The 15397-nt window shown below is 46.5% G+C and overlaps 6 protein-coding genes across 6 annotated transcripts; 1 reads left to right on the forward strand and 5 right to left on the reverse strand.

Annotated features, from left to right (window-relative positions):
- Positions 1-270: 270 nt before the first annotated feature.
- F4812DRAFT_422671 (CBS-domain-containing protein) lies at positions 271-3138 on the reverse strand. The gene is made up of 3 exons (XM_047933681.1): positions 2320-3138; positions 1374-2250; positions 271-1310 (listed from the first exon to the last, which is right to left on the reverse strand). The coding sequence occupies exons 1-3, from the start codon at positions 2518-2520 to the stop codon at positions 349-351; spliced, it is 2040 nt and encodes a 679-aa protein (XP_047791627.1). The 5' UTR covers positions 2521-3138; the 3' UTR covers positions 271-348.
- Positions 3139-3632: 494 nt separating this feature from the next.
- F4812DRAFT_470327 (MRJP-domain-containing protein) lies at positions 3633-5989 on the reverse strand. The gene is made up of 5 exons (XM_047938968.1): positions 5313-5989; positions 5188-5242; positions 4862-5008; positions 4037-4810; positions 3633-3974 (listed from the first exon to the last, which is right to left on the reverse strand). Exons 1-5 carry the CDS (start codon positions 5397-5399, stop codon positions 3799-3801), a joined length of 1239 nt encoding a protein of 412 aa, XP_047791628.1. The 5' UTR covers positions 5400-5989; the 3' UTR covers positions 3633-3798.
- On the reverse strand, positions 5841-8537 carry F4812DRAFT_325224 (uncharacterized protein). The gene is made up of 5 exons (XM_047931507.1): positions 8105-8537; positions 7442-8035; positions 7047-7377; positions 6448-6980; positions 5841-6330 (listed from the first exon to the last, which is right to left on the reverse strand). The coding sequence occupies exons 1-5, from the start codon at positions 8341-8343 to the stop codon at positions 6237-6239; spliced, it is 1791 nt and encodes a 596-aa protein (XP_047791629.1). The 5' UTR covers positions 8344-8537; the 3' UTR covers positions 5841-6236.
- Positions 8538-10612: 2075 nt separating this feature from the next.
- Positions 10613-12852, forward strand: F4812DRAFT_422684 (MFS general substrate transporter). The gene is made up of 4 exons (XM_047933682.1): positions 10613-11223; positions 11356-11999; positions 12073-12349; positions 12497-12852. The coding sequence occupies exons 1-4, from the start codon at positions 10923-10925 to the stop codon at positions 12727-12729; spliced, it is 1455 nt and encodes a 484-aa protein (XP_047791630.1). The 5' UTR covers positions 10613-10922; the 3' UTR covers positions 12730-12852.
- Positions 12853-13136: 284 nt separating this feature from the next.
- Positions 13137-13642, reverse strand: F4812DRAFT_470337 (uncharacterized protein; the record flags this gene model as incomplete). Its single annotated transcript, XM_047938969.1, has 2 exons — positions 13483-13642; positions 13137-13400 (listed from the first exon to the last, which is right to left on the reverse strand). Exons 1-2 carry the CDS (start codon positions 13552-13554, stop codon positions 13137-13139), a joined length of 336 nt encoding a protein of 111 aa, XP_047791631.1. The 5' UTR covers positions 13555-13642.
- Positions 13643-14268: 626 nt separating this feature from the next.
- F4812DRAFT_422687 (ankyrin repeat-containing domain protein) lies at positions 14269-15378 on the reverse strand. Its single transcript, XM_047933683.1, has one exon. The coding sequence runs from the start codon at positions 14945-14947 to the stop codon at positions 14351-14353; it is 597 nt and encodes a 198-aa protein (XP_047791632.1). The 5' UTR covers positions 14948-15378; the 3' UTR covers positions 14269-14350.
- Between the last annotated feature and the right edge of the window lie 19 nt (positions 15379-15397).

Here is a 15397-nt window from a genome sequence, read left to right on the forward strand (position 1 = left end):
TATGTATACCCTAGCATCCAAAGTCCATTAAGGTTAAAAATTAAGGTTACCTATTTTCTGGTATGCATCCATGATCAATATTAACAAAGAGACAAATAAACAAAAGTAATTAGGTACAAGGTACAATACAGGGAATTACAATCACAGTAACTCAAAAACAGTACAAAATAAAAATAATGAATAGAGGCATGGGTTATTAATCTATGCATCATGAGCTGCCAGAAATCTAAATTTCCGTCTCAAGCATCAACAATTCTGTGATCGCAGGACAAAAAAAAAAAAAAAAAAAACTAATAAAAAACTCAACTCCAATAACAATGCTCCAACTTCCAGAAACGCAACTCCTCCTTATCGGCTAGTGGCTCTTGAAATGGCAAATACGCCAACGATAACAACGGCCAGAGTAACAATAGCCCCAGGCAATAACAGCTCGTTAGGCACGCCGGTAATAACCTGGTCGGGCTCCGAGTACGTGTGGGTCCTCCTACGACGCCTAACAGTCGCATAGTCCTCCTCTTCACTATCCTCATCATCGTCGTCATCTTCCACCACAGTTCGTCTACGGCGCAGTTCTGAAGGAGCCGAGCTGGGAGCCGGTGTGGAAATAGGATCAGGCTGAGGAGCAATAACAGTGACGGGTGACTTATCGGGATGATGCACGAACAGGTCGACTTTCTCGTGGTGATGGTGACGGGCTAGCAGAATGGCCTCAAGTAGATCTTGGTCCGTCGTAATGCTGACTGTATCGCCTTCGTCGTCCAAGTAGCTCAGGGCAAAACCACCGGTACTCAGGTTACCATCTTCTACTTCCGGAATACCACCAACGGCCTCTACTTCGCTTCCAAGCTTTGCGGCCACAGTCTCCACAAACTGTGCAATGCCTTCATTCGCAACCACCTGTATTCGGTGTACGCGACCGCTGGGGGCCTTGAACTTGAATGCGAAGGGAATATCAGCAGGGGTTTGCTGGGCCACCGCAGAGTGAATCGGCGACGATTCCATGCCCACATGAGAAGCACTATCGCCAGGCGCAACAGGATCGTACGAACGCTCGCGGTTAACGTCGGGGGACAGAACCGATCGTGGTGCCATGGTACTATGATGATGATGGCTGCCATCTCCAGAAACCATGGACTCGGTTTCATTATCGAGCGAAAGCCAGAATTTGTTCCAGGCGGGGCCTTCGTTGTCGGCCGACGTTCCCATAGTATTGATCTGCTCAAGTGTCGCGTAAGTCAACTTGAGCACGTCAACCATACCCACTATTTCGCCCTGGTCGTTCATCACCGGGAGGTTGAGGTAATGGCCATCTGTTTTGAATGTTAGCTCTTATGCACTTAGATATCACGATATTTAGGCGGCCAAGAACTGACCATGCATCTTTCGCAGAGCAGCCTGGATGCTCATATCCATTGGCGCAAAATCAGGGTGAGGCGTCATAACACGAACAACGCTACACGTGGACGGGTCCAAGCCGGGAGCGATTACTCGCAAAACCACATCCTTGCTCGTGAAGATACCCGTAATCTGACCTTGGTCTTGGACTAAAACGGCGGTGGTATGGTTTTCCTTCATCATCATCGCCGCTTCCTTTACGGTGGTTCTGACGCTGACGGTCGTGGGTGGCATCCCATTTAGGACGCTTTCCAGTGTAGGACCGGACATCTTGGACCGAAGAGCCTCGACATACTGGATAATCTGTTGGGGCTGGCTGGTCCCTAGTTCGGACTGGACACCTTCCAAAGCCGCATAAAGCTTTGTCGAAGATGCATAAGCTCGTTCCAACTTCTCCATAGCGTCATAAAAGCACTTGGTAATATCGAGAATACCAGAGATGTCTTGGTTCTCGTCCATAACGGGAAGATGCCTGAAGCCTTTGCGAACCATGAGATCCAGGGCTTCGGTGGCGCTGGTATCGGTGCGCGCGCATAGAGGGTTTTTGGTCATAATTTCAGCGATGGTAATACTGTTAGCTTTCTGACCGGTACCGACAACTCTGAAAGCCAGATCCTTGGCCGTAAAGATACCAGCAATCCGATCATCCTCATCCGTAACTAACACGCAGTCTTCTCTCTTGGCGGCCATCAATTGCGCGGCTTCTGCTACAGTAGTACCAGGCTTGATCTGGAGTGCAGGGCTCGGCTTCAGGGCGAGGACGGTTCCAGGAGGGGCTTTGCGCGAGTGACGGGCTCGACCGGTAATGTGATGCTTCTTCTTGGAGAGATCGCTCTCCAGCTTTCGCCTAATAGCCTAGTGCAAGCGATCAGCTTGCTTCCATAAAGCATACCATAAAGTGATAAGGGGCGCGACAACTCATACCTCATCGCGCTTGCTCTGCTTCTGCCTGCTTGCGCTGACACCGGAGGCAGTTTCACTCGGGGCGGGTTGATGAGAGTGCCCATGGCCTTCGTTAACGGGTCTAGGGATGTTGGAGTTCGCGGGACTACCAGGTCCAAATGACGAGGGTGCCGGGGTTCGGTTCCCACCACGGCTGGGTGTACCTCTCATAGTTCCCGACATCGTAGACGGCACTTAAAAACAAAAAGTTCGGCGGGGTTGAAGATGGAACTCGCAGGATGTTTGATAGGGTTTGATAGGTAGCTGGGAATGTTTTCTGAAGGTGTGCACCCAATAGCAAAAAAGGGATTTGAATCAACAATACTCGAAAAGTTCGACTGCGAGTGACGAAGTCAGCCGAAGAACCGAGCTTGTTGAGCAATGGCGCAAGAAACCGCGAATAGCGACAAACGATCGAATGATGTTTGATTACCAGCCGATACCAAGGAAGATAGAGAATAGAAGAGATAAAAAGTATCGGTCAGAATATAGCGCTTCCTTCGCGGGAGAAAAATTGCGGGTCATTCAAAGTTGTCTCGGCGACCCTGGAGGACACCTAAGGAATGCCCCGGTCAGGCGAATTCCGAATGAGGCTTTCAGGTGGAAAAGATGTGGAAATTTTTGATTCATCAGCCACAAGCTGCCACAAGCTGCCACAATTAGAGGGGGCAGAATGGCGTCAAAAAAAAGTGCCTATTCCACTACCAAACAATTCATTTTGCTATCCGCATAACTTTACCAAATCGTCTCGGAATTTATTAAAACGACTACTAGAATAATTATAAAATTTTGCTCTATATGGAAATAATTTTTTGAATTTAATTTGTCTTTATATTCGGTAAAAAAATGGTTGGTGGAAGGAATATTGGTATTAGGCACTTATTTTGACGGCATTCTGGGGGGGAACGAGGATTTTAATACAAGGTACATACCTACCTAGGGTATCTAAGGTACCTTAGGTACCTATGTAATCAGGTAGTGGGGTTAGTGTGGGGCTGTCATCGTTCACTTTGCAACATTGAACCATGTGCACGATTGCAAAGACATAATTTTACATAAGGTAACCTCCTATGTATGCTGCACCAAGGTAATGAGAATACATAAAAAAGTATTGGAAAATGACGGATAAAAAAGTGACTGCCTCAACTAATATTTGTGGTATCTAGAGGCACCTTACCTACCTAGGTAAAAGGCTACCTAAGGTTACATACCTAGGTATAAAAGGTATGCATACAAGGATGCATCCCGCCTTCACCCCGCTACCAAATATCATAATGGTCGCAAATAAGACTGAGGGGTTCAACTTTCATGCAGGTCTGCATTCAGAGCTAGCTAGGTACAATACCTCCTGCCAGTACTATTAAAAATTCAGGGGAACAAAATAAAGAAGTAGGGGTTTATTAGACAGAAGCTCATACCACCGTCAAAGCTTTCAAAACCCCTAAACAAACCATCACAATTTTAAAAGCCTCTTCGTTTCTGCGGCGTCAACAATGACACTTTGGATCCACCATCAGGAAGCTTGACCTTGAAAAGCGCAAAGGGACGCACTCTCCGATCTGTTTTGGGATACGTGAACCCGCCGAAGTTGAGCTGATTGACAGTGAAATATAAATACCCATCTGTCGCAACCGACACTGTCGCCCTAGTTAGAACAAAAATCATAAGAGAGAGGACCAGACCAGTCTTAGGCACTTACTCGTATCTACCCAGTTGATCCTCGGGTCTCGTACGAAAGTCAAGACCGTCCCATTATTAGGGTTATAAACATTAATCGCATTTCCTTCGTTATTTCCAACGTATATCATACCATTACTATCCGTCTCGAGACCATCGCTCAGGCCTTTCTCTCCGAGGTTCACCACTGACTGCTGAGCTAGGAGTTCGCTACTCTCTCCTCGGTCGCGGAGCCTCGCTGTCGGGGCAGCGAACATATACCGGGAAGCGATCGGACACCAATATAGCATTTCACCGTCCGCAGACAAGGCTATGCCGTCAGATCCCATCGAAAATGTCGAATAAGGCTCTCTAGCCTGGGCGTAGTAAAGTGGTTGGCCCCAGATAAACGGCAGAAACTGGGACACGGACCTCACAGCGCTTATCAGCCCAAGGTGTCTCCAGCTCTCGCCTGAGCCGAGATCTACCACGATAAGCGCGTTGTGGCCCTCCGCGCTGCTATCCGTGATATACGCAAACCCCTCGCCTGAGGAGTTCGATAGGTTAGATCGAAGGTCGAAACGCACATCATTCAGATAGCTGTCCCCGTAGGCGACGGTAGGTGGGAATACAATGGTTTTGACCACTGTGTTGTTCTCAAGGTTCACCCCAATAAGCTTTGGACCCCCATAGACCGACTGCAATAGAACGTTATCAGCAGTCAAAACACGGCCAGTATCAAGGATCCATAAGCGGTCTAATGAATCGATAACCACTGACTGGACTCCGATCAGGTATTGTTGGTAGTTTTTACCAGCTACGCTTCATCAGCCGTAATCTCAACATGCTGTCATGCTTAGGTACCTACTTGGCGGCATGGTAGTATAGTTGATCGCTCCTCCTGGAGGTTGGTTCATCTCCAAGTTTGGATAGGCAACCTCTTGTGTGAGCGACGTGAGCTCTCCAACAGTGAAGACATCATTGACGCCGTTATAGGCATTCCTAGGATCGAGCCCTATAGCAGTTTTATTATTACGCTGTCTACATGGGTTAGGTACATTTACATAGGACATTTTAATACTAACCGCCAGGGTAGTTTGAGAACATCCGACCAGTTCTCGAAACCGCAATTCCTGTCATAAATCAGCTCATATGGATCATGCAGGCAGGTTTTCGGGCTCGATTTAACATTACCCGTTGGCCATTGTTGATAATAAGCATGAGCTACCTCAAGCGGCGGCCCCAGGACCTATCTCTTCAGCGTTAAAATCTTATTTCGGATGCAACATTCAACCGACAGAATCCAAATTTGAACTCACCCCGGGGTCTGAAATGAAGCTTATATTTTGCCCACATGCATGGCTGATTAGAAACGGTAATAGAAAGGCTGTGTGAACTTTCTGCATGATTGTTATTATGGTCAATATGTCTCAATAGTTTCACCTTTCTCATTCAAACCGGTTGCTAACGGGTTGCAGTTCAGCGGTATTCTTATAACTGACAGTAGCGTAGCACGCATATTATATGCCAATTCATGAGCACGGCTACGAGGAAGATGCCTACCTAGTAAAAGAGATATGACGTCCCTAAGCTGTCACTATGAAGTAAAACGTTCTCAGGGAACCGAGGAGCTAGTAATGTTAGCAGAACGAGGTTGTCATTCAGGTCAAATACAACCAGACAAAATGTTAATGAGCGCCTAATGGATTTTTTTTCCCATTCGCGCATGTGGTATTTCATAAGTGTCATCGACTCTCAGATTCAACATTGTCTTTGGCCTAGACTAAGACATAACTAAGATGGGAGGCCCTGTAAAAATTTCAGTTGTAAATCCGTCATTATCTGACAATATTGATCCTACCGCACCGTAAGTGCATAAAGTAGCAGTCTCACTCAAATCTTCCAGCCTAGGTTAGGTAGGTTCCTGACTGTAACAACGTTGATTTTGAACTAACTTTTACGCCAGGCCACCTTTATAGTCAGGAGCACAGCGACAGTTCCGCACAAAGTCAAAATAATCCCGGTGCCTGGCTAGGATATCCAAGGTATCATGAACTCGCCCTTATGCCCATATAGGACCTTGAAACCAACCCTGTCCCAACCTCGGAAATACCTAGAAATACTTCGTCATACTTTAAAGTAGCCCCGAACGCCCATACTATACCCATGAAACTTTACGGGATATCATTAAATACATAGTACCAACCCATTTCTACCTTTTCATATCGTTGATATACTTCCCCTTAATACGCAACCCCCTTGTAAGGCTCAGGTGCGGCAAGGTGAGTCGTATCTGTCCCAGCCACTGCGGTATACTTCTTCTTTCTCTGGCAGAAGCTGTCCATGATTATTAGCATATGCTTCAATGAAACACTCGACTGAACATATCTATAGTGTAAGGTATGACGAGGGAGGAGCAGGGGGGGGATAGGTTAGGTGTTGGATAAGACTTACTAGATACCAGCAATGATGCCCGCAATCAGGGGTACGCCGACTCCGACGCAAACTCCGATGATGATCCTGTTATCGACGCCGTGCGACTCGCCGAGCGGGAGGTCGTTAGCGACCGCAGTCTTTCCCCCGGACGTCGACGACGAGGACGACGTCGGTTTGGGAGGCTCCGTGTAAGACACAGGAGACCCGGTCGTGGCTTCGACATTCTTCCTGTTGGTGCCGAAGGGGACGGGGTTGGCGACAGTAGTGCCCGTAGTCTCGGGGAACGTAGCCTTAGAATTGGCAGGTACCGCGGTGACGTGCGTCAAGGTACTCGTCACTTTCGTGGTCGTCTGCAAAGCTGGCGGACAGTTGACCAAGCCCGTAGTGAGGCAGCCAACGCCACTATACGTAACCTTCTTGGTAAGCGTGGTGGTTTCTAGCTCATCGCCCGCTCTAGCGCTGATGGCGGGGGTAGAAGCAGTGGTAATTTGAGTGCGGCGCTGGATGGCGCAGATATCGGCTATGGTCGTTGTGAAGATGGGTATGCTTGTCTACAGTCAAGGCTCATGTTAGCATGCATGTATCAACCGGACCCCCAAGCTATAACGGCGACTTACGCTAGGAGCTGGCCCCCACGTTTCTTGCCCAATGGCAAGCGTAGCCCCGGCAGCAGCACCAAGGCCAAACTGGTACGTTTGCTCAACCTTTAGGAGACAGTCTCCATCGTCATCAGTGACTGCCGTGATGTTTGTTGCGAATTCGGCGACGTCCGCCCATACGCTAACACCTACGCCGGCGCTCGCCTTCGTCGAAAACGAGAAGCTAGGGATGGCCACAGAAGGAGTCGAGAGCTCAAATCCTGCCTTCACTCCAAGGCGGAGGACAGCCTTGAGAAGACCTCCCGCACTTTCGACCGTAACTGGGAGAAACTCGAAATCGGCTCCGTTGCTTGAAATCTTCTTGTTAGCATTGTCGGGTTGGTGTAAAGGGGGGAAAGGCTTAATAGGCTTACAAGGTAATGCTCGAGACATTCTGCCCAAACAAGGCCATGTCAAGCCCAATACCATCATCTGACTTGATGTGGATTCCGCTGCTGATGTCAATCTCCGTGTCTACGCTCAGGATCAGGTCGACAGTGAAAACCACGCCTATGAATAAGTCGTTGCTTGCAGAGATTCCGATGGGGGTATTTGACGTGAAAAGGTTCAAGTTGTAAGTTGCGCCAGCCGTTAGCACGGTATCGACGAGCATATACAGCTCCAGATCGTCGAACTTGAACTGGAGGCGGCACTCGGGTATATCCGGGATGTCAACGTTGAAGGATATGTTGATCGGAGGGAAGTCAAAATCGTCTAGGTCTATGCCGTCTTGGAAGTTGTGGAAAACGGTTGGGAAGTAATCTTCGATGTAGTCGATGACTTGGTTGGTTGTGTTTAAAATCTCATCTCCCACTTCGCTCGTGAAGTTTCCTAACATCTGCGTAACATTGTAGTCACTTTCAATGCTGAATTCTGCCGTCGCTTTTCCCTTGACATAACATGTTGTACATGTTATATCTACCCCCGCGCTTATCGTGACATTGTTCTTCGCGTCGTGCTCATAAGGGCTAGAACATGCACATATTAGACTATGCATTGAGAGAATTAAGTAGCCCGTGAGCCAGAGTTCTTCTTACATGCTAAGAAGAGTTGCACCATTCCAACTTTTGCTTAAATCTGTACTGTTCTTAAGGACCGTATCTTTCCCACGAAGTTTTAGTTCTATGAGAGACCGTCGAAGGGCACGAATGGTATCCACAGATGAAGACCCTGGTGCGTCTCGCACGTCAACTCGTACATCTGATGACGAGATAGAGGCTGATACAGAGCTAAAAGCTGCAGCCCAGCTAAGAAGACGAAGCGGCTTCACGAACATCTTGTCGATATTGGGGTGCGCTAACGAAGTATAGGGGTATAGTTGTTATGACGAGGGAAACACTTCACACTCACTTTCATGAGACTACTCTCTACCTTTCATATATATCCCCCAGGCCCGTAGTCCCTCAGCCACCGCCGAGCAGAGAGTCTCGGAAAGGCTCGAGGACCGGGTCGGAAAGGAATCCCAACCATGACTTTTTTTACCCAGAGCATCCTGCATATGTGTGAACAGGGTGGAGTTTTGAGTCTCAGTTACAGATAGGCTATTATTACTTCATTCGGGGCCCCGAGAGCAAGGGGACGATTCCTACAGCCTTGCGGGGGAGTGCCACATGGGGTACTGAAAATAGTTTTAATGGAACCTTACAAAACCCATCCTGTCAAGGATGCTCAAACCCAACTCGCATTTTCGACCCGAGCTCGAGCCAACGAACCCGAGTTTCGAGCCGAGACGGGCAAGCTACAGCAAAAGCACTTGGATTCGAAACCCTACGCTTGCCAACAAGAGGAAGATGACTTCCAACCAATCAGGCTTAGAATGTGTGGCCCTGCGCATGATTTATCAGCACCTAGTTATCGTGAATGATTCCTTGGCCCCTGCAACGCTATTCTGTATACAGATACCTAAACCGTAGCCATGGTTCGGTTGCGGGCTAAGGGCTTGCAGAAGCGCAAGGCGCGCGAGTTACCTAGTTGACAAGAGAGATATCGGCTTCAGCCTCAAGCTATAAAAAGAAACAAAAGCAATGGTATTGTTAGGTACCTGTTATGAGAAGAAACATCTGCAAAACCGAAACTCCGCGTACCTGTTATCAGATCTTAGACATCAATTGGCAATATTAAAAGCCCATGTCTTAAAGCCAATCTTTAAGCCGTATATGATCGCTAAGGAGTGAGACTTCATTTATTCTTATTCCGATTCCGAGGTTGGGGATAAAAGGTAGCCTACCTCTCATTGTGGCTCGAAATCCTCATCTGTCTCTTTTGAGAGCTTCGTCCGGGTTTGAAGGATTTAGGCGGTGACTTAGCGAAGGGATGATTCAGTTTTCTGTATCCGCCCTTTCAATTGACTTTTAACATGGGGTATTTGTTGCCTTTGGTTCTCATGCATCTCTCTTAATCCGAATACTATTATTCGATTCTAAATATGTTTCTTTTGACGTGTTCGAGGCGGGGTTAGAAATGTCTAAGGTGACGACGCACTCTCACATTATCACACTCGAATACCTCTTAGTAAACTTGAGATATATAAAATCAAAGCTAATATTAGGAAAATAAAATATTAAAGTAAAGAGGTTAATATCTAGGACTTAAGGTTTATAATCGTGTTTTTGTTTATTTTATTACTGTTGGAAGTGTTTAAGGAACTATTGTTGGAAGATAATGGTGTTTGTATATGTTGGCAATAGGTGCGCCAGCTTATTGGACGCCTTTCTGCTAGGTTAGGTTTGAATTGTGTGGATGTTGTTTGCGATATCGTGGGACTACTCCAAGGCATTACACGTACCTATAGGAGGTAGCTTATGTTCTTACTTTGGTGCATAGCGGTGAAATTTTCTATAAATAGTTTGCGCCCTGACTAGAACGGTTTGCGAACATTATGGGGATAAACACTATCACGCCATTACCCTTTAAAAAAGTTTTTGAGATTGATGAGTGCAATGCCTACCTGACAGCCTAGTAGCCGTTTACTCATTGAGTAGTACGAAGACAGAGCTAAACAATCTCTATATTACCTATATCAATATTGATCATTCTCTTTAATTGATACTTGATAGTCAATCACAAGTAGCATGATATTATGAAAAGGCCAAGCACATCATTCGTAAGCAAAACGCAGTTCATAAAGCCAAACAGATAAATAAACATTTAGTACAGGTTAACAGTTGATACTAGTGGCGGAAGTCATACGCAGAATGAACGTTAGAGTACCTACCTGGTATCATCAGTAGATTCTTTCTTCTTTCAATGGTGGTGAGAGCCTGTTGTAGGTTGACGGTTTGGAAATTACGGTATGGCTACCTCCTATATAAGATAGGAACGCCGCGAAGAAGTCAGGGGGGCATCTTGTAAAAAGGGGCATCTTATAAAAAGGCCCATACCTTAGGTATAACCGGCGAATAAAAAAAAAAAAAGCAATAATTACCTAATATAGGCTCCGGTCCGCATGGTTCGCTCGCCCCGGGGCTCCTGTGTCGGCTCCACAAGGGTGGCAGTCGGAGCGGCATTCGGCGTATGCGGGTGGGTTAACATCGTAGCAGTTGGATGTCCCTATAGGCTCTTTAGCCATTATTATTAAGCTAATTATGCTATCGAAGCTATCAATGCTAATTGACTTATCCAATTAAGCCGAAGACGGAGCATCACGCCCCAAAAACTCTGCGGTGACATGTGCTAAATGTGCTAATTCTCGTGGTTTTCGTACGATTCATCTTTTTACCGCCTAGTAACGACACTAATTGGCTGTCCAGAGTATTTATAGAGTACCTAGGTTTTCTTATTTGCTCTAGCAATTTAGCAATATTTAACTACCTACCTATCTAAGGTAGGTAGCTCTAGTTATTCCAACCTGTAGCAATGGCTAGCCAAGAACATAACGACCAATTCGACGAGAAACAACACCCAGTGTCGACCGGGGCTCAGGAGGAGAGCTCTTCGGATACACCTTCTCATGATAATGTTCGCGTTCCCCCTAAAGACGACCTCGAGGCCGCGCAAAGAACGGCAACGAGAGATAGCCGTGCAAGGATTTCCTTCGATTTCAGAAGAACCGCTAGTAATGTGCTTACACACGCGGCCTCTCACCTTACTACAAGGTCATTGCCCGAGCCACCGCCCCCGCCGGATGGTGGTTTAACGGCGTGGGTCCAAGTTGCAAGTATGCAAGATCTCAGAATGAATGCTCTCCCAGAGAAAACCACCTAATCTAGCCTAATCTAACCTAACCTATCCATAACTGAATTCTCTACTTTCAGCGTGCAGCAAAGATGATTTCGCTAACCAAATATAGTGGGGTGGCTTGTCATTTTCACAACTTGGGGATGGGTCAACTCGTTCGGTAGCTTCCAGACTTACTACACATCCACGTTACCCGAGTCTCCATCCACCATATCCTGGATCGGTTCCGTACAGATATGGTTCTGCCTGGTGATCAGCGTTTTCTCCGGCCGCCTGCTGGACGCGGGGCTGTTTGTGCCGACGTTCTTCGTCGGCGCGGTGATCCAAGTGCTCGGCATCTTCCTGATGAGCATTTCCACCCAGTACTGGTCTTTGATGTTAACCCAGGGTGTGCTGACGGGAGTAGGCGGAGGGATATTTTTCACGCCGTCCCTTGCCCTCGTCGCGACGTATTTCAAAAAGAGGCGCGCCCTTGCCGTCGGATTGGCGACAACGGGAAACTCGGCCGGTGGTATCGTCTATCCGGTCGTCGTGAGGCAGTTGATCCCCCAGCTGGGATTCGCTTGGACGACCAGAGTCCTGGCTTTTATCAATCTCGCCTGCCTTTCTACCGTGCTGATATTCATGCGTCCACGCCTGCCTCCTAGGCGATCCGGGCCGATAATCGATTTCGCGGCGTTTCGCGACTTCGCTTTCAATGGTGTAGTAGCTGGCATATTCTCTCTTATGATGGCCAATTACTTCTCCTTCTATTATGTTAGTTCCCATAAAACTTTCAGATTCAGACGGGCAGGATCCGAGGAGCTTTTCAACTAACACGCCATCCCAGATCGCATCGTTTGGCCGAGAGCAACTTGGCCTCTCGTATTCAGCCGCTTCGATCATGGTCATTCTTATTAACGGAGCAGGAATAGTCTTCCGGGTTATACCGCCGTTGATCGCAGATCGAGTTGGACCAATCAACGTAATGGTCCCTGTTACACTTGCATGGTCCATTGTGGCGTTCTGTTGGCTTGCAGTGGATAGTGTACCTGGCTTATATGTCTTCACTGTCTTTTATGGTATATGCGCTGGTAGCTTTCAATGTTTAATAGCTACTGCAGTCAGTAAGTAACTTCCAGCCCAATTTCTTCTGCTCATCAAGTTGCTCCAAGACTTGAAAAATCCAAACGCCTCTAAGTTGAGGGTTTTCAACTATACCTTGGATATTCTCAAGCCTTTTCATATTGGTTGACACTAACTCTTTTGCTTAGCTAGCATTACCAAAAGGCTCGACACGGTTGGTACGCGACTTGGTATGGCTTTTAGTATCTCTTCGTTTGCCTCTTTGACGGGTCCCCCAATCGGCGGTGCTATTCAAGCAGCCAATGGCGGTAAATTTGTAGGCGCCCAAGCATGGGCCGCAACTATGACTACTATTGGTTTTGGTTTCTTTCTTTCTGTCAGATTGCACAAAGCGGGGTGGAACCCTAAGGTTAGATTTTGAGAGAATACGGGGTCCAAGAAATGCTTAATGATATACGCTACGATTATAGATATAGGATATAGTTAAAGGCAGATAGACACCTAGGTAACTTAGAGTTAATACTAATTTGAAAGATCTAATGAGAAGTTGGCCTTGTTGTACAGGTCACTTAGCCCGAAGTTTTATTTTCACTCTCGGGGGTAGTTATGAAACTTTCGTAAATTTCAAACGTCTTTAAGCGAATCTATAAACTCATTTCAAGTCACACTATGAAAGCGAAACAAGCGTAGAGAATAATAAGTTAAGCAAACTCGTGATGTATTGCGTTACACAGGTAGTTTATAGATACGGAAGAATGAAGTACAAAAAAACGATCAAGGGCTGTTCCCAAGTAAACAGTCCGCCCATCGATTCAAATCGTTCAACGCTTAAGCCTCCCAGAAGATGGGCTCGTCCCTCTTCTCGCCACCAGCGTCAGGGGATCCGGTGCAGTAGTCATCTTTCTTGTCGCCGCCGACGCAGCCCCTGGTGCACATCTCCTTGAATTGGATATCACCGTGCTCGAGGCAGCTCCACAGGGACTGCTGGATGGTGTTGTCGTCCGTCGGCATGTTGTTGGCCCGCAGATTGGTGATGATCTTGTTGATGTAATCGCGTGTGTCACATACTGTTAATACCATGTCTTTTTCTTCCTGAAATTGAGTGAGTGGAGTTTAGCTGGTATGACTTACCCCTTTTAAGGAGATAGGTGCCGCAGTAGATGCCTCCGCTTACACAGCTTTTGGCAGTAGTGAAGCCGGCAAGAGCGGTGGTGAAGATGATAGCGACTTGAGCGAGTTGAACCATCTTGAAAGTTGTGAAGTTTTTGAATTTTTAAGGAGCTTGAAGCGTAATAGATTTTGAGGATATTGTGGATGGAAGATTGTTCTTGTTGTTTGCGTCGTTGAGTGATGCAGATGGGATGTGTTGATAGTGGAGGACATGCTCAATTTATACACGATGTTCACTCACTCAATGAGTAACTACAGGTAAGTCTTGTCTTAGAAAAAACAGGTATCTGATGTTGCAATTCTATTGTCAACCCAACTTCAGTGTTACGATAATCATTCCCTGATCATCGTTCAGCTCAACTCCTACCTGAAAAGCATAGCCTCCTCTTCACCTTGGATGCTTGGCCGCCCCCTTTCGACGTCATGGTGATACTTCTCGCAATTGACTACTGGAGTTGTCCAGGTTTTAATTCTTACATTACACAAGCCAATCAACGCTGGTACCTAATATAATTCTTTTTTTAGGTTAGAATCTGCAACCTGCCTGCCGATCAACCGAGGCTGAAGTAATCACTATTACGAAACTTCAATGCCTTATTCTTAATATCGATGGGGCCGGCAACGTAAAGTATGATCCTTTATGTTAAACCCATCTATTTTGAAGGTTGAACGGCAGACAAACAAGTTTTGTGAAAGCTACCTTGAATCTGTTAATATTCGGATTCTATTAATGCATGCTTCAGGAGTAACAATTTTTGGACCAATAGTAGTGCTAAACACATTTTAAAAACGACCATAATACTTCAAATAATCTATTTTTTTTTTGAGTATGTATCTAAGTAGGAAGCTTAGGGAACTTGATCATGTTCGATTCAAGGCTTAATGAGGAGGTTTCGAATTTCGCTCAAATCAATTCCGTCCTTCTCTTCAACTTCCCTCACAACTTCGAAGGCCGTTCGGCCTTTACCGTCTCTTTTCTCCAACTCAGCACCATGATCTAGCAGTAGCTTCACTATTTCAACGTATCCCTTGCGCGCTGCGATATGCAAAGCGAACTCGGGAATTCCACATTCCACAGCATCCTTATCCTGCTGCGCTCCATGCTCAAGTAGATATCGCACCATAGTTTCGTTTCCTCTTCCTGCGGCTGCAGCAAGCGCTCCCGTGTGTTCTAATTTTGCGCCGTGCTGCAGCAAAAGCTCTGCAGCGCCGGTGTCTTTGTAGAAGGCTGCTACAGAAGCTATCGGGAATGGTGCAACGTCGGGGTCTTGGTTTGGATCGGCGCCTTGTTTGAGTAGAAACTCAAGAAAGCTGACCGGTTGTTGGCTTTGACATGCTAGCGCGAGGGGTGTGCCGCGTCTGTCGAATTGATAATTGATGATTTTGGGGTCTTTTGAGAGAAGGGTAACGAAGCGTTCAATAGACCCGGAGTAGACGGCTGCGCGAATGATTTCTTCGTCAAGAGACATGGCGGAGTATTTTTCTAAGAGAAAGGAGATAATAGAGATGTGGGAGTTTCGTGTTGCTGTAGTTAGGAGACTTTGAATGGTTTCTTCTGTAAGTGATTTTTTTTCAGATTGAAAAGGTAGTATTATTGTCTTTGTTCACTTTTTAATTAGGTTTCAATCGCTCAATGATTCCGTAATGCAAACAGATATCATCACTGTATCTCTAATACTTTTTTTTTCTCTATTAAAGTATCGCTTATAATGTTGCCTAGAGGATTAAACGATTTGCACGGCCTCAATGGTGGTTCAACACCAAAGAGAAGATTGGCGATGACGTCGTTTGGGGGCTTTTGTCAACTAGTGCATGCAACGCTCAGCCTAGACTAAGCTGATAGTCAGCATGAAGCTGAAAACGCAGATCTACGCAGGAGTCTGAAGGGGCTGATCTAGCAACGCTATAATTGTCGATCG

The sequence above is a fragment of the Daldinia caldariorum genome, assembly GCF_022478825.1.
Source record: "Daldinia caldariorum strain CBS 122874 unplaced genomic scaffold F4812scaffold_5, whole genome shotgun sequence".
NCBI classification, from domain to species: domain Eukaryota; kingdom Fungi; phylum Ascomycota; class Sordariomycetes; order Xylariales; family Hypoxylaceae; genus Daldinia; species Daldinia caldariorum.